Source organism: Gallinula chloropus (genome assembly GCF_964237585.1).
Source record: "Gallinula chloropus genome assembly, chromosome: 1".
Lineage (NCBI taxonomy): Eukaryota > Metazoa > Chordata > Aves > Gruiformes > Rallidae > Gallinula > Gallinula chloropus.
This window is the reverse complement of record NC_140085.1, coordinates 113,880,838-113,899,183: the sequence shown is the minus strand read 5'-3', so window position 1 is coordinate 113,899,183 and position 18,346 is coordinate 113,880,838. Positions and strand designations below refer to the sequence as shown.

At 43.8% G+C, this 18,346-nt stretch overlaps 1 protein-coding gene across 2 annotated transcripts in view; it reads right to left on the bottom strand.

Annotated features, from left to right (window-relative positions):
* EVA1C (eva-1 homolog C) overlaps positions 1–18,346 on the bottom strand; it is a gene marked incomplete at its 5' end in the record, with an annotated part of 40,439 nt that overhangs the window by 21,817 nt on the left and 276 nt on the right. The window contains one exon of one of the 2 annotated variants that reach the window (XM_084270480.1): positions 2,722–2,918. The exons of the other annotated variant lie outside the window; for it this stretch is intronic. Coding sequence (XP_084126606.1) covers positions 2,722–2,918 — 197 coding nt within the window. The remainder of the gene's footprint in view (positions 1–2,721; positions 2,919–18,346) is intronic. 2 annotated transcript variants of the gene reach the window in all.

The following is an 18,346-nucleotide window of genomic DNA, read 5'->3' as shown; positions in this document are numbered from 1 at the left end:
CACCTGAGCAAATTCCACAGTTGGTTTGATCAGACAGCACAGATGAGCTCATCTATCCTAACTCAGTGCATCCTTCATTTTTTTTTTTAAAAAAATGCTCTTCTAAGGCCATAGCTACTGAAGGTTTTCTTGGCTGAGTCACATATCCTGGTTCTTACTTTGCTGCTTCACTGGGAGTGGCAGCAGGAGGAGTACAATGAAAAAGTCCCAAGTGTTATATTCAAAGGGTCATGTTGGACCTTCTCCAAGTTCAGCAAAAGGACCGAGTACTCCTAGTGCTCACATTGGTGTTCCCACTTCAGCAGTGGTTTCAGAGCTGCAGCTATACAGAATATGAGGACATCGCTCACGATGAGTCTGAGTCCAGTTTTTAACACAGTCAAAGCCAAAGCACCTAAAAGCCCCCAGTTTAAATGCAGCAGTGTGAAATTCCTATCCACCTTCAAAGCCCACTTTAGAGAGGGGTTTCCATACACTATTTTTGGATAGTCTGTGGTGGCATGCTCAGAATTGTTGATGTTTAAAATCACAGCAGGCTGTGATAAGGAGGGTGGAGTCTCTGGGTCACCCCACTTTTAAGAGGAGTAACTGTAAGACACCATTCTCTGACAGTTTTGAAATACTCCTGTAAAATCTATGGGAATTTTTGCCTTGTTTCTCATAAGAAGGGGTTGCAGTCATACTAAGAGGCCAAATCACAAATTTACCACTGTGATAGCACAAGCTGCACTCTTGTTTCCAGGCTGAGAGAGTTGGCAGTGGCTGAATCTCTCCTGTCATCCCTGGAAGCCATCCGTCCCCAGAAGAAATGATACACATTGGCAGCACATTGCAGTGATCCTGTAACACTCCTGCCTTTTTGTTCCCATTGGTAGAAGAGGAGGACTTGTGTCCAACACTTTTTGAGCATTAGGTGCACTCTAAAGAGTTTAAAAGGGAAGGAAAAGCCCAGCAGACTTAATTTTATCAGTCATTTCTTCTTTTACAGAGTTGCAAGTCAAACAAATTACTCCTCTTTAATTGGGATGGTTCTGGAACAGGCCAGTGCTACTTCTTTAGCAAGAGGAGATAGCTGTCCCCTACTGAGTCACCTTCTGTTTGCACCTGAGCTGAATCATCTCCTGTGTATCTGCTTGTATTTGCTCCTACTTAATGCAAACAGCAGTCTCATTTTCTATCGTGCTGCTGTGCAAAAACACACAACCACAAACAGCAATACCCATAACGACATCACACTGGGCTGTTTATATCTTGAGACAGGTCTAAATTTGCAGCAATCCTTTTAATCAGAGGTCACTGTAAAAAATGCCTGTTATGCTTCCTCACGACTGCAGGGTAGCATCATGCCCCATTATGCAGACTGCAGATGTGGCTCCAAAGGGAAGAGGAGGAGGGATGAGATCATTGGTACTCTTTTCTAAGAAATCAGTTTACAGGATGCATGTCTTCTCCCTGACAGAACGGGAACTCCCTGAGCAGCAGAGCATTCGTATCTCTTACGTTCGTGGCCTCTTCAAAATGCTTTCATGCCTTTGATCAGTGACAGTGCCTGAATGATGATGATAGTTTATACAACAGTTATCCCATGCTGTGTTTATTACATTCAAGGGGATAAAAAAACTGCCCATGGAGACTTCACAAAGGCACTCACGAACCCAAAATAATCACTGGTGTCACTTCGCTGTAGTCAGTAAAATGACATCAAGGATGCATCTGGCCTACTGTTTTTGGTGGAGAAATGTACTTTCACATGGCCTGTAGGTCATGTCTGGAATGTCTTCAGAAGTTGCAGTACAGCATGGGCGAGCCACACTTATAAAACTGCCCTTGTATTGTTTCTGGAGAGAGGCTGTTGCCACCAAACCACTCCATAAAACTCTTCAGCTCACTAGTGGTGGGAACAGACATTCCAATGTGTTGGTTGCAAGCACAAATGTTGCGAGCCTCTGTAAAGTTCAGTTCACCAACTGAACGTGTTCAGATCCCACTGACTACTCATTTTTGCAGTTTTTACTGAATTTGGCCTAACACTGGACATTCTCACTACAATGAAACAAACCTCTGACAGCAGTGCAAGTCGAACCTCCTCAGCCTTGTTACAAAAGTCTCCACAACAGAAAGTAATGATTTATGAAGCAGAAATCATTTTAAGCTATACTTAAATGGGCCCAGCAAACACACTGTAGGGTAACACTAATACAATCCATGTATTCATGGAAATGCAGGTATCGGAAGAAGTGCTGAGGATCTGCTGCTTAGCTGTCTCAGTGCCTTTTCAGGGAGTGAAGACAGGCAAAGAGCAAGCCAAATGCCAACCAGAATGCCACATTATTCAGTGGATTTGTAACCCAGCTCTGTCCAATGTTTGTATCATCTGCTGAGAATGAGGAGGGCCAGTGTGATGGATTAAGGCTGATCTACTCAGTCATGACCAGACCTTGAAGAGAAGGGAATTGATTATTTTAGCAAACTTTGAGAATGGGGTTTCCAAAGCAAGGCTCATCAAAATAAAAGGCAATCCACAAAGCTTTCACAATCCTATGGTAATACCCTACTGGCCAAATCCTCCGCTGTAGTACTTTTGATGGTAAACTGACATAGACATGATGTCATTTCATTCCAAGTTGTGAACATTTGCTGTTTCCACACAGCACAGCTCATCGCATGGTGACCGTCAAAAACATTCTGTGCATCAAGTTGGACCTTTACAACAAGCAATACCTGCAAAGAGGTGGGTGCCACACAGTTTATGGGTTCTGTCATCCTGGTTTCAGCCTCCTGAGTGCTACACATGTGGTAGTCTTGCCCGTAAAATGCTGACTGAATACTTATTGTTGAGTGCCGAGGACAGTGCAGACTCAAGTGCTCCCCGTCGCAGGCATAGGCGGTATGGTTTTGCAGAAGTTTGGTTAGGTAACCTAGAAAATATTCAGCTCTGTTACAACTAGTACAGGAAATGACAAGCTCGTTAGATAATAAGAAAACCACAGTCAGTCTCTGCAAAGGCTGTTGTAGTCAAGGTTGTATGTATGGCTCTCTGCCACACCACATGGTTCTGTGAATGGGTCAACCTTTACACGCTAGTGACGCTCAGGTCTGGGAAACAAGAGGTCACATGGCAGCCAGTCAGAGCCCTACCAGCACCCCAGCAGCGGCGCTACGTTGGAGACGGCTTTTCATTACACGGGCTCAGGCCCTTGCCAGCCATGGGTAACAACCATCCCAGGGCACATCTGCAGAAGTCGGGAGGGCTACTGTTTAGTTCTGTGGGCTAGACTCTTGCATTCCAGTGGGTTAAGGTATTCCTTACAACTCGCCTTAAACTCACACTCTGCACTTCTGGGCTCCTAGGAGCCTTGTTTCACCCAAGTGATTCCCTCTGCATCACTGGATCAGGTGCTAGGATAACAGAGGAAAGGGGGTCCATTAGAGGCTGGACACTATAGGTGCTGGAGAGAAACATAGGAGAAAGATATATAGAGTTTTCTGTTTACTAGAGAATATGCCCATGTTACCAGAAGAGGGAGAGGTAGGATCTATATGTAGCCATCTACCTGCACCATCCATTTGCATCTTCTAAGTAAGTCCATGAGCAGCAGCGCTAATGGCTGGTTTTCTGATTTGTATTTCCTCATGTATGACCTCTTCAGCCAAGATTTCTGTTATCACCACAAGCATACATAAATTTAACCTCCTACTGCCCTTCCATTACAGATTAGCCACTGTGATGGGAAACTATTAGGTGCAATTTAATTCAAAGACTTTCCTCACCTATGCTTATGAAGCTTCAGCATCCCCTACCACTCTGTCACACTTGATTGGATTACAACTTTATGCAGAAAATGTTTGTGGGTGAAGGAGATGAAAAGGCATGAGGGACAGGAGAGGTAAAGGTGACAGAATACCAGTGTACGAATGATGCAGCATCTCTCCTCACCCAAAACATGGAAATTAGATCCAAACCCACTGTTTTTCTCCCCCAAGAGTTTTCCAATAACCCAGTGTGCTACAATCAGAGCAAATCTGTTTTCTAGTTCTTCCACTATTAGCTGAACTTTTTATTAAAGTGCATATAATAACTATTTTGAATAGTTTCCTTATTCTTATGCAAGCATTAAATTATGTATAATTGCCTCCAAAATAATTTCCCAAATTGTAGGACACCAAGTTCATCCATATCCAGGTCAAAAAAACCAAACATAATTCTCCAAACCTGCTATGTTAAGTAATGAGAAAGCACTAAGAGCTTCTGCTGATTTATTTGAGAAAAGATTTGTAGAAGTTTTAAAACTGAGACCATGATTACATACGTATCTTTTTAATTACCAAAATTATAATTTTCCTATCCTTGCCTCTTTTCCAAGCATATAATTGGTATAATTAAAGACAAAAGCTAGTATCTTCTCTTCAAAAGCCTTTCCTTACCCCACTGTGGTGACAGCAATATTATTACTGTTCAGTATAACAGAGAAGAAAAGTCCAAACAGTACATTCTTTTTTCTGAATCAGAAATAGAATGACAATTTTTTTAATCATTAAAAAAAAGGTAATTTTCTTAAATACTGAAAAAATAATTTGTTCCTGCCATTTAATTTTCACACCTTGGTTCCTTTTTAAACCTTTCTGCAAAGATGAACAATTAAAAAATGGGGGGGGGGGATGTTTACAGAAAGTCAAATATTCCAAGTAAAGGATCTGAAAATAAAATATTTCAGTTCACTGGCATTTTTTCCAACTGCAGCAACTGGATAGGAAAATTTTGCTCCCCTATCAGTCACTCTGGAGAAAGGAGAAGCCTGCTCTGCTACTGCCTTTGCTGTTCCCCATCTAGAGCTCAAGAGAGGACAGGAGTCAGGTAGACAGACCTTCCAGTGCAGCAAAGATGCAGATGAGTCCCTCACCTCACTGAAATCAGACTGAGCACTGGCATTAAAATCAGGATGGGAAGAATTCCATGCCCTGTGTTTGCAGTCTAGATCTCTTGAACATCTTCCATATGAGAAAAGGCTGAGAGCCCAGAGAAGATCGAAAGGGAATCTCATCAACACTTATAAATACCGGAAGGGTGGGTGTCTAGAGGAGACTCTTCTCAGTGGTGCCAAGTGACAGGATGAGGGGCAATGGGCACAAGCTGGAGTTCCATCTCAACATGAGGAAAAAGCTTTTTCACTGTGAGGGTGACCAAGCACCGGGACAGGCTGCCCAGAGAGACTGTGGAGTCTCCTTCTCTGGAGATATTCAGGACCCATCTGGATGCAATCCTGTGCAACGTGATGTAGGTAATCCTGTTCTAGCAGGGGGGAGTCACCTAGCTGATCTCCAGAGGTCCCTTCCAACCCCTACAACTCTGTGAATCTCCAGGAGATCAGCCCAGGAGAAACCCCTGTAGCTTCTCACAGGTTAAAACCCCCAAACATATCCATCCCTACGTTTTCTGTGTAACTGAGATCACAAATAATTGAGCTTTCTTGCCAGAGCTACTCCTCTGTCAGCCTGCTCCTGGAAGGTGCTGAGTATTGCCAGGAAAATGGGCAAAACGCCCAATCTCACCCAAGCGACTTCACTACAGTCCGATACTGTAAAGGAGCCTCTGGTGGCTTTTACTGCTGCTGAATGCCTTTGACATTGCCATTGCAGCATAAAGGGCCACAGTGTAAAAGAGTATTCAGCCCAATGTGAGTCGTGGGCACTCAACACCTTGAAAGATTTAGCCCGATATTTGTAATCATTTCAATTCTTCAGGTTTTAAGTTACTTGGAGCCAAGAGCGCTGTGTACAAAACAGCCCAGTATTCCCTAAAGAATATCAGCTATGTTGTGATTTGGATGAGTTCCCTGGCATCTTAACTGCTACTTTGATCCTGCAAATTCCTAATCCAGTATCTAAGCACCTTTCTCCACAATTGCAACTATTCAATCCTTTAAAGAAATGCCTTTTTAGAAAACTTGCTCTGATGCTTTATAAGCAATATGGTTCGCTTGTAAAAACAGCGTTAGATGGGCTGGTGAAAGTAAGGCGCCATGCTCTCTGCCCTTCCCAGGGGCATTTAAAGTGACACTGCTGATATTAAAATCCTTGTGCATTTGCACACAATAATGGACAAAAATAGCAATGGAAATTGGCTGCCAAGCCCTGATAAGAGAAGTGGTGACGTACTAGTATCTGAGTTGCTCGTCTCACATGGCTGACCACACAAACCTGCATTTTCTATTACTATACACACAGATGACGTAGCCACAGGAGGAGAGGTCAGACCTCTGTGAAGAGCGGTGCCGACCGGGCAGATCACAGCCCACACCAAGGAAGGATTCCCACTCAAAAAGTCACAATTTCCTCTTGCTTAAACCCCAGCTTCTTTCCTTTCTTCATGGGGTCCCACTGGGGTGCTGCCTGCCCTGTTGCCACCTGGAAGATGGGGCTCAGAGAGGGAGTAAAGTTTTCTCAGCAGCTGCTGCCTCTCACCTCAGCTCCGGAGCGGTGCTTATGCAAGAGGGAGCAGTTTCCAGTTGCTTTCCCTCTTTTCCTGGGCAGTGTGGCCATGTAGTCACTCCAGTAGAAAGCTTCATCTTCTTGAGACCATAAGTGTCCCTATATTGTTTACCAAATTCTGTACAGAAACACAGTTCCCTCCAAGGCAGCAAATTTAGCTGAACAACAAAGTAACATTAGGGGAAAAATATGTTCTTATCTCTACAATTAATAACAGCCGTGATTATCAGGAGAGAGGGCATTGTAACAGTTGAATGGGTTTGTCAGTCTTTGAGGCGTGCTTCCTTTTCTGCATTTCTCTCAACTGGCGCAATGAAATCAGGTCATCCAAAGTAGACAGTGAGGTTGTGTCACTGTCCAAATCAGACAGCAGGATTGTGTCATTTTCAGGCACCAGCCCAGCACATTGCCTGGGCTAGAGGCACTTCAGGGCACTAGTTGTTGTTCAGAATCTTTTGGTTTGTGTCTACTTAATTAATCAATATAATTTTTAAATATTTTTAAGATATTTAAAATATTTTTCAATTATTTTTTTTAAAGAATATCTAATTTGGGAACTGGAGGCTGTGCCTGGACTACAATACCTCAAAGTCCTGGTCCCCTGTGAGCTAGGGAAGCACACGCTAGCTCCTCTTTGGCCAGCAACTAAGAAGATTCCTTTCCCCAGGAAAGCAGGGCACATGGAAAGGCTGGAGCACAACCATGGCGCACCCCAGCACGGGTGGAGTCAAGTCACGACTGGGAAACCAGAAGACTGGTGAGTTATGCAGTTTCCTACCCTGAGCAAACAGAATCTTATGCAGATCCTATAAAAGTCCTTAGGCAATTTAAAGTTTTAAACCTAGTGTTGTCTTCTTCTCTTTGTCTTCTGGGTTGTTGGGCCATCTGAGCAGTGGTGTGTGTATATTTAGCACTGGCAGTCACTTTTTCAAGTGTTACTCTGCAATGAGGAGGACTATTTAATGTTCCTTTCTTTTTTTATTTTCAAAAAAATAAACGTGAATCTTCTTTAAAACAACAAGAAACTTGATAAAAAATGCCAACTATTGTGAGAATTATCTAAATTAGAAAAACTTGGCAATACTGCAGTGTCCCGATAACATCTCCATGCCTCTGTGTGAAAGCCTCACTAGGAGCTTTCCCATTTACCCGAGACACACATTCATAAGCAGTGTATGGGGTGCTTTGCATGCAAAATCATCTACAAGACATTGCAGACTGGATCAGAAGTTAAGCCTGAATCATATGGCAATAAACAGACCCCATTGATTTGAAGGCCAGAAGGTACCATCCCACCCAACTGTCTGCATAACCCGGGCTACTCACTCATTGTAACTTTCTACCGAGACTCAAAACATCAGTGCAGAATCCAAGCGTAATCCTTTCTTCCAGAATTAGCCAAATTAGTCACAGCACCCACTGTGTTGACAAAGAACTTTGACTAAAAAAACATAGCACCAGAAAAACACACAAAACACCGAGGCTGAGCAGCCGAACAAAGCTTTAAGCCCTACTGCTCACTTCTCATTGCAGAGGAGGACTGATAAACTGTAGTAACAATGACAGACAAAAATAACTGGCCTAAGACAGTAAAGGTTGTAAACAGATACTTCTTTGTGTAAAACAGAGCTCTTAAAAGGTTACAGCTTTTAGACTCAACATTTGCTCCTGGCATAATCGCTCTGAACTGCAACAGTAATGGTAGTAATGAACCTGAAGGTATGAAAATCCAGAAAGAATTCTTTCTTTTTCTCTTAAAAACACTGAAAAATTGGGAACTTGGAAAGTTTCAGTTTAAAACAACGTGACGCCCAAGAAGCCCGGAAACGGTCAGCCGAGAGATGCGCTACGTCTCCCGCGTGCGGCACAAGCCAGTACAGGGCACTCAGGTTTGCTGGACTCATTCCTTATGCTAACACGAGGCCTTAAGGCCCTTTTTTCAGTTGTCAACATCAGATTCAAAAAAGTAACGTCTATATTCTGTCCAGCCTCACAGCACTGGCATGAACTTCACCATACGGGAGCATCAAGGAGAAGAGCATTTCAAGCTGTGAGGCTGATGCCGAGCGCGTATTAAAGGCAGTCCCAGCACTGCCTGATGTAATGTCTTTCTGGCAAGAGAGCGGCTTTGTGATTTAATATTTTTAGAGCCTGAAGCTGAGTAGCACGCAGCCTACTAGGATTCCCAGAATTGGGCCTTCATACACAGATTTAGTAATATTAGTTCCTGCGCATCGTTCAATCTGGCTTAATTAGCACAGCAATTTGCTAGCTCGTTTTAAAGACATACAAATCCATTTTAGATAAAAATAGATTGAAATAGCACACATATTGTTGTGGGAGTCCCAGAAGGCTAATCCAGTCGGTAAATCTACATCAGCTCCCACAGTTTTATAAAGAATTGTGCCAACAGTCATTAAAGATACACAAGCAAGATTGGCAAGTTTGAAGGAAGAGATCTCAAGCGGCGATAATAGAATTGCTGATAAACTCTACTACAAACACCATTAGAAGCATCAATCTGCTATTTATTGGTGTTTGGGATCCAGCCACCATACTGCTTTAGCAATATTTCATCCATTGGTTTGTGAAGGAAGCACTGGAGAGAAATTAACCCCTAATATTCCTGCCCCATCCTCTCAGCCACACCTTCCACTTGGTGTTTAGAGGCAGCTACCCCACAGACTGTGCTGCTCAGAGTTACTGCGTAGTTGCTGCTTTCAGCGACAGGCTCCGTGTGTGGCTCTGACGTGCAGCTCTGACAGTGCGTGTGTGGCTCTGACAGTGCCTATCTGGCTCCGTTCACAGATGCAAGGACCTGCCTCTCCTAATTCTCTTTTGTCTCCTACCTCGGCTGTCTGTGAGGCTTTTCTCTGTGGTAGCTCTTTTTTGGAATTAGTAACCGTGACAGAAGGCAAAAGGTTACCCAGGAAAGACACTGTTTCTAAAATTCACAACACTATGCTTCTTGCCCCATCACTTTATGCTTTTTCAGCCAAGTGCCTTGTAAGCACACTCTTTGAGTCATTCCCACCCGACTCGGCCCTGCAGTCTTTTATCAGTAAGAAACACCCTTAGGCAGAAGCATTGTTTATTCTACCCACTGTTCAGAAATGAGCATTACAGCTTCACTCAGCGGATACACACAAAAATCCACACTTGCTTTATATATGCTTTCTTGCATAGTCACTAATTTGACTTAATTTCCCTTCGTTGCTTGTTTTTCTTGTGTGCCTTTTTCCACTGTTCCTCCCAACACTTATACCCTTTACAAGTGACTGCTGTCCTCAAGGCTTCATCCTTCTGCTTGCACTGTGGGAGATGTAACGAGAAGCTGGTTTGCCATGCAAGGAAAATAGTTTTTGTATGACCACAGTATTTTTTGTATTACCTTAAAACTTTTTGATGAGGGGATAGATGTTCACCTGGAAAAAACAGCAGTAATCTCGTTCTGATGATATAAAAAAACCCTTTCCATTTCCAAGTGTCTGGTTTTGTTTCAGAGCATCCAAAGCTTTTACTTTTCTTATAATCAGTCCTTGAAAGTTTCAGTTGAAAGATGAGGCTCACAAGATCCTGATCTCTGTCTATCTGCCATTTCCTTACTCAAGAACTTTTAAGCTCAATGGACAGCTTCAAACCTGAGGGGTATAGAGCTCAAAGAAATAAAGTTCCTACAGGTCTCACGAAAATTGAAGCCTGAGCTTACAGGTCAAAGTAAGGACTACCACTTTTCAACTCAACCTAATTGACTAATGCTAAAAGTCAACTGGCTGCTGAAGAGACAGCACACTTACACGGAGAGAGCTAATTGCCCTGCTGCTAATGGAGCAATTTGCTTTCACTGGCCCTAATGACAAGTGAGGGATTAAGCCTTCAATAAAAGAATGCTTAAATTGAAAGTGAAAATGCCTTTGGGATAGTATGGCAATCAAAACAGGCATCAGTGATTAAGACATCAGTCAGGTTTTCTGTGAACTATTTTATCACCATGTGTGCTTTCCTAAGGAAATTGTTTTGTGTAATTTTTTCCCTGATAGTCATACCTCATGGATCATAACGTCAACCATAACCGCTTTATTGAACCTAAATCTCAGTGTCTGCTATATCTGAGGGTCAAATTCAGCAAGACCTTGGTTCCCTTTAACCAGAGAAAGGACCCAGGTAACCAGCAGATAATTCTGCATAAGCACATATTCAAACTCTACTATGTAAACAGGGTTTATTCAGTGAGTAGCAGCACACTCAAGAAGCCAAGCCATGAGTTCTTCTTGGAAAAACACCACCAAGACATCACGAATAAAGTACAGACCTCCTGCAAATTTCTGGTTATGCCACATGGGCATTGTTTCTCCAGGAACCAGATGACCCCTTCATATCTGCGCCACTCGGCTCAGACTTGCAGTTATGTGTATTACATTTCTGCAGAGTGGGAAAACCCTTGAATCTTGGACTTGCAGACCAGATGCCTATCCCCTCTCTCATGTCCTCCCACAGCTGTTCTCTGTTTCCTTCGGATCTAGTGTTTCATATTCCCTTGTGTTTTCTTCTAGGAGTGATACTTATTTTCATTGTATCCCAATGGCTTTCTGAGGAAATTGGAGAGATCCCTATGCAGCTTCTTTTTTCTCATTCCCTTTCTATGTCCTGCTTCCCTTCTTGTGTTAGGAAGAAGGAAACTGTTACTGATTCCCAAAGATTTTGATCTGTAGCAAGCTCCATGCTATGGTCAGTTATAACTCTCTCGACTATTCCATGAAGCCACAGTGGTAAATACTTGTCCTGGGACTGTTACAGTAGATTCTCTCCCCTATGCTAAGTTGCTGACAAGAGGTACAACACTGTTAATTGACATTGTTGAGGCTCTTTTATGCTCTTGCCAAGAAAATCCTTCCTTTGATTGGAGAGTAGACTCTTCCAGTGCCATTAACAAGAAAGGCTCAGCAGGGGGCTACTGCTTCTAGAGACAGAATGAGTTATGCCCAAGAGACAGCAAAGTTATGATGCTCCCAAAGACCTCAACCAGGAGAACCTCAGGGACTACAGGGAAGTATATTCTTTGAAAACTTGGATTGAGGAAGTTGAACCTCCATGCAAACTTGAAGGTGGGAGAGTTGACAGGGACACAGGGCTATTCATTGCCAGCTCTTCAGAAAACAAAATACAGGTCTCTTTACAAACAGAACTCTGATTGAAACCCTGTATTTTTTTTTTTTTGTATTACCATTTACATTTGACACTCAAAAAAATCAGAGGTCGGGGAATTTGCCCATCGAATCACTAAATCCATCCTTTGGCAGCTCACAGATCAGCAGTGTTAGAAAGGCTTATAGTGCAGCAAGTCCAAGCCAGGAAAAGAAAAAAGCAACAAACAAACCCCAAACAAAAACCTGAAAACCAAACCAAAAACCCTTACCCCTCATAGCCTGATGACTTCTTTACAATATTTCATCATCTCCAGCTCAGTTTTAGTCTGAATAAATGAAAAGTCCAAAATTGCAAAAATATTCTGAAAAATTAATGCTTGCCTTCCCATCCAAGAATAAATACAATGAAGAAAAATAAACAGATATTTGTGGGTTAAGACCCTAATCCAAACCCCAGTGAAATCCTTGGGAATCCTTCCAGCGGCCATAGGCTTTCAATCAGGACTTATGAGTGATGTTTTAAAATTAATTCTAAATTAAGAGCCAAACATCACTGGTATTTAATTTGTTGCCAGAAGCCACACAATAGACCTTTGAAACAAAACTCTTAAAATGCACAGAAATTCAGCTGAAGTGACTCACCAAGGCTGAACAAATAAGGCACCACCATGCCTCCTTCTGCTTTTCAGCTCCCTTTAAGACACTATTTTCTCTGTGTTCGGTAATATATCAAAATATTTCCATTTTACTTGTAGAATGTGGTTGGCAGATGACAGAATTCTGATAACTGGTGACTGGTCAGACAGTGCTTTCTCTGTCTGGGGACACTTCTATCAAAATCTGAGTATTCATTTGGAACAGGTCTGTGAACTCTTCCTCTAATAAAGCTGAGACTGTCTGCAAGTTCTGCCTTACTAAGAAGGGTATCGGGAGCAGATGGAATAGGAAGGCAGGGGGGAGCTAATCCCTGATATTTATTTACAATACAAATAACACATGATATGTCAGGTGCCAGCAATCTACACAGTGAGAACAAAGAGAGTTCCTGCCCCAAAGGTACAAGGATCTGAAAGACAGACTCAAACATGTTGGGTTCTGAGAAGTGGAGCTCCGGAAGTCAGGTTTCCCATAGGTTTGGGTCTCATGCCTGAATTTCCCAACATCTGTTGTACTTTGGGAGAGCTTTTGGAGTGGCATCCTTTCTTGGGGATAGTAGTAGGGCCTAGCATGTGTAGGAACTTAACAGGACTGAAGCTTTTACTTCTTTAAAAAGAATGATTAAATCTGATCAGTGGATTTAAAAAAAAAATAATAAAAATGCCCATTTAAAATGGGATTTCATAAGCAACACTTCCTTAGGAAAGCAGCCAGAACTACAGAGACAAGCCTGAAACAAAACCTTGGATCTCAGCACCATGATCTAAACTAAAATCTCACTTCTGACACACACCTCTTTGTTCCACAGAACAAATACCAGATCCAAACCCGCTCTACTTTGAGAAACTTTAAAGCAGACTTTGAGGTTTAACTCCCATATTACTGAAATAAAACATGTTTCTAAAATGAAACGTTCTTCTTTAAACAAAGTGACCAAAATTTCCATTTGACATTTACAAGGCAGTATCAACAAGAAGATGCATCACTGACATCACTCCTTTTAGCACCTCTTTAAATATCCTGGTCCAAGGACAAGCTCCGGTTGCTACACTGTCAGTCAATAGAACCGACTAAAGAAAATGTATATGGGATTTTATCTGGCCAGCACAAAACCAACAAAAACCCCTTTGCATCATTGTGGTTGGTCATGATTGATCCTGCCTCCTTATTACAAACAAAGCATTTGCTCCAAGCATTTGTTTGCTTTCCTTTTGCCTGGGGGAATCTGGGATGGGTGAGAGCCACAGAACTTCATGGAAACTTCTAATGCAGAAAGGTCATGGGATCAGATTATATTTCTTGGGGGAAATGGTTTGCTTTTCCATTATACCCACTTGATTTCTACCACTGAGTAAGAAGATCAAGTCTATGGAGTTAAAGCAATGCCTAGTTCTGTCTGAACCATTGAGAAAAAAAAGAAAGAAAAGTTGACACCAGTGGGCAAAGATTAAAAATTTCTACCTAAACAGTGGGCTGCTTTTTTCCGTTCACATCCAGAAAGTCATTCTTCAGCCCAGTTATGCAGTCACACAGTTTTGATCTTCAGTTACAGGACCATTTCTTGAAAGCTGCCCAGAAAACCTGGTTGGGACTTAAGTAAAGGAAGGGAGGTTGATTGAAGTGAGCAAAGGAGGCCGGTTCCGGCAGAAAGCCTAAGATCAAAGTGGCACAGAGAAGAGGAAGAGGAGGAAGAAAGGAGTAAAAAAGAGGTTGACTGGGTATTCCTCAGTGTTGCCAGAGAGAATGAATTTATACCCAGGCAGATAAGAGGTCAATTCACTTTTGCAACAGATGGAGAAAAGGTGGGAGAAGGAGCAGGGCTAGGACAGAAAGCCAAGGCCAGAGCCCAGCACTTCTCCCACTGCCAGAAAGGAGGCGAGGGGACAAGATATGAGATGAGATGAGGGAGCAGTGACTCCTGCTGTTGGCTGTGCACATGCTCCTGGGTAACAGCCACCATCCCCAGCAAAACCAACCCTCTCTCAGCAGCAGTGGTAGCAGACAGTTGGGCTTCCTACAGCAACCATTACTGGGATGCAAGTTCTCTAGAAATCTAATATTCAAGTTTGCCGGTCTTGGCAGCTCCTTATTTTGCCTGTTTTGGGAACTGCTCCTTGAACATAGAGGAGTTTTGAGGAAATGGCTGTTGTGTGACCTTGATTGCTTGAAAAATGTGTCCCTCTTCACATCTGACAGTCTCCTAGGAGCCCAGAGGATCTAGGCTTTTGGCTCCCAGAGACTGGAGAATTAGCAAAATTCACAGCAGTCTTCAGTTTCCTGGACTGAGACCTGATCTGAAATGTGAAAGCTGCAAGTGATCATTGAGAAAAACAATGTGAGGACAGAGCTTTGTCAAGTAAGAATGAAACTGTGGGCATGACTATTTTGGTAAAAAAGTATTTTAGATGTCTTCTGAAGAGCAGGCATGAGTAGAAGAAAATTCTCTAGCTGTAAGATCAAACCAATATGCATGAAGATCTAAGGAAATAACTGTGGATTAAGTCTGTACCTCTTCGTCCAAACCTTCATCTTTCAGTTTCAAATTTGGGCATGCATACATGCTTGGATTCCACTTTTACAGGTCAATCACAGAGGACTGCAAACCTCAGGACAAGCTTCAACTTTCAATAACCAAGGCAATTAATAAATATGTTTTTTGTTGCTACCAAACTGCTAGACAAGAGTGGATGCAGATCTTTAAGTATCATGTGTATCCACATTCCTTTACCACAAATATCTCCTGTTATTAAAAGGAGAAACTAATTGTCCTTACTGACACCGAGTCCTCCTCAAAGAGTTTGATTTAGAATTAGAACTGCTGCTGGAGTCTGGTTTCAGAACATTTTTCTCCCTAGAAAACACTGCTTCACATACCAATTCATAATACATTATTGCACAGTGAAGAAATGTCTCAAAAAAAAAAAAAAGCCAAAATTTTTTCTTCATAGTTTAAAGGTGCACTGAGAAACATGAGAACAAGAATGCACATCTCTATGTTGTGTAAGGGCAAGAGTAGTAACAGGATCACAGTGGCAACTGACCTGCAATAAACAAATGAAGAGGTTCTACTTGCAGCCAGAGTTGCCAACCTCTGTGATGAAAAAAGGAGGGACAAGTTCTGTACTAGTTTGCTGCTTCTGTTCTTGGAAGGGATCCATAAAAAATGACCACAATTTTCTAAATAAATACAAGTCAAACAAAAAAAAGGAACCAGAAAATAATAACCTTTCCCTACCCGCATACACTGCTCCCTGCTCCTCTTTCCAACATCAAACAAATCCCAAGAGGGGCCACCTTTCTGTGGGGACAAGCAAGCAGCTAGGGCTTGTGCTGAACAGAGGGACCCCGGGCAGGTTAGAATTGCTAACATGACTTTGTACAGGCATCCAGAGAACAACAAAGACTACACGTGCAGTTGTCGAGATCAGACAGCAGCCTGGGAAGTGATTATAGAAAGCTGTCAGAAGGGTAGGGGGGCGTGGAGGGCGAAGGAGAGAGGGACACAGTTTGGGCTGCTAAGGTAGAGATCTGATGCTGGAAACACACCGAGCGGAAAAGGCAATGACCCAAAAAAGTATGCACCTGATAATCTGAGTATAAAAGCCTGAAATCTGTAAAAAGGAGGAGAAGTTTAAGCAACCGGCCTTCCCATTCTCCGTGCACTCCCGAACGCCCAGCGCCACGTCGCCAAACTGTGCAGAGCACATTCGAGGTGCAGGTCTCAATTCCTTTTGCTAAGTCATGGGCTGTGCGTGAAAACCTACAGCCTGCTGCCTGGAAGCTTCACCCTCTGAAGGGCTGGGCTGCGCCGAAACAGCCCATTCCAGAAGAGTGAAAGGGCAGGTGGGGGTGAAGCCGGCTCCCCGCTCCTCACCACCCCCCCCGGAGCTGCCTGTACCTTGGCAGCTGCAGGGCGCTGCCCCTTTAAACCGGGCCGGTTTGTTTCCATGTAAATGCAAGAAGAGCTTATGAAAATCAAGTCGCTGTTCCCGCTGAGGGAGGCTGCAAATAAGGAAGGGCAGCAACTCCAGGAGCTCAGCTTGAAGCTGCTCTTCCGGAGCTGGCTCTGATTCTTTAACAGGTATTAAACAGACTGGGGAAGGCACCGCAGGGCGTCTGTCATCTTACCTCTGAGTGTTCCTGGCCCACAGCACCTACTTCTGAAGCAGGTGAAAATTTCTCTGAGTGCTCAGGATACCTTTTCTTTTCTTTTTTTTTTTTTTTGGAAAAAGCTGCAGTAACAGTTTGGTCTTTTCTGTCCTTCTGGATTAGATCTCCATGTTAAAAGTAAAAAGAAAATGTGAGCAGAATTTGTTCAGGACTGGAAACTTCCCAGTCTGGCAGGAATTTTGGAATCTGGTTTTCTTTTCTACATCTTATTTACTGAATTGTCTGCATGACAGTTTTAATACTGATCTCTGGAGTGAGATGGAGATTTTTCCTTGGTCATTCTACCTATTAGGAAAGTTCAGTGTACAATGAATCCTGAATACAGCTGTACTTCTGAAATGTATCTTGGATGACCTTATCTAAGTAACTTCATTTGAAGAGTGAATGGACTTCTGTGAGAGGAACTTTCCTAGATAAACTAGAGGGATATTTTTTAACTCAGTGCCTATTTGAAAGGGAAAATTTGAACATTTATTTTATTTTCTTGTGCAGAACTACCATGTGATTCCAAAATGGACATCTAAAAGCCAGCAGTTAAGAAAAAAAAAAAAAAAGCAACACAACAAACCACAAAAAACCCAGAGCAGGAGACAAGAGAGTATCTAAAAGCCTCATTATACATGTGAAAGGAATCTAATGGGAGAAATGCAGGCTGGTCTTTATTTTTGGTCGTTGCTTGCTTAGGAATCATAAAATCATAGAACAGTTTGGGTTGGAAGGGACCTCAAAGATCATCTCGTTCAGGCTTACCGAGTTGAACACAATAAAGTGGAACAGCATTTTTCTACTGCTGAGAAAATAGTTTCCACAGAACGGTCACCAGCATTTTGAACTGTATTAACACAAACTGTATTAATATGCATCACAACACATTCGGTCTATTAATTATACACTAACTTTGTCCCGGTGCACTCGACTGGCTTTTGGAAGGTTCTGCCCTGTTCATTAAAGGTAAGGTTTGCTTTCTGCCCTAGAGGCAGCTCTTTAAGCCTGCAACTGCCAGGAATATGCCGTGATTACTGGCAAAGAGAGAGAGGAAGGAGACAAACCGCTCTTCTCCATGAGCGTCTAACAGCACCGAGGTGTCCCGGAGCACAAGGAAAGTCGCAAGAGCGCAGTTTTCTCAACCAGAAAAGAGGCGTTGCTTCTTCGTTCTGCTGGGGACAAGGACGTCTTTCCAGTTCCCGCAGCCGCTTCATCCTGCACTGGCACAGCACCCTCGCAGGGATCCCACCTGGGCTCGCTGAATGGCAGGCAGTGCCCCTGCTCGCTCTGAGGCGACCCTCGCCAGCCCAGCGCTCCCGCCTGAGAGGAGCGCGGCACTTGTTCGCTAGCCGGAGCTAAGGACGGCTCCACGCAGGGCCCGGCTCCAAGTCTCCAGGAGAAAGTGGGAATCGTTCCAGGGACTTCCACGCACTTTGGGTCAGGCCCTGCCCGATTCCCGCATAGCTTTCCCACCGCTGCCCAGCTGGGAAGAAGCCGGCAGTTCTCAGGTCCTCACGCCCCTTCCCACCTGACCTCTCTGGAAGCCCCCGACCCCTCTCTTCCTTCCTCCCCTCCTTCACACGGCACGTCTGAATCACGCTCCCCTGCTCCCCTGGGTACGGGCCCGCGTCCCGGCGCCGGGACACGATGTGCCTGGAGCTCGCCGGTCTATACGCAGTTTTCTGTGCTGTTTCGGGTGGGGTCCGCCGCCGGGCCGGGGAGCGGAGAGCGCCGGCACCTCACGCCCGCGCCTGTCAGGGGGTGCCAGGGGACGAGGGTTCCCCTCCTGAGGCGTTACGGAGGGCTGGCCGCCGGGACAGCCGCCAAAACCTTGCCCGGCGGGCAGGGCGCAGGTGCCCTTCTCCCTGGCCGCCGCCGCCGAGCTCCGCAAAGCGCCC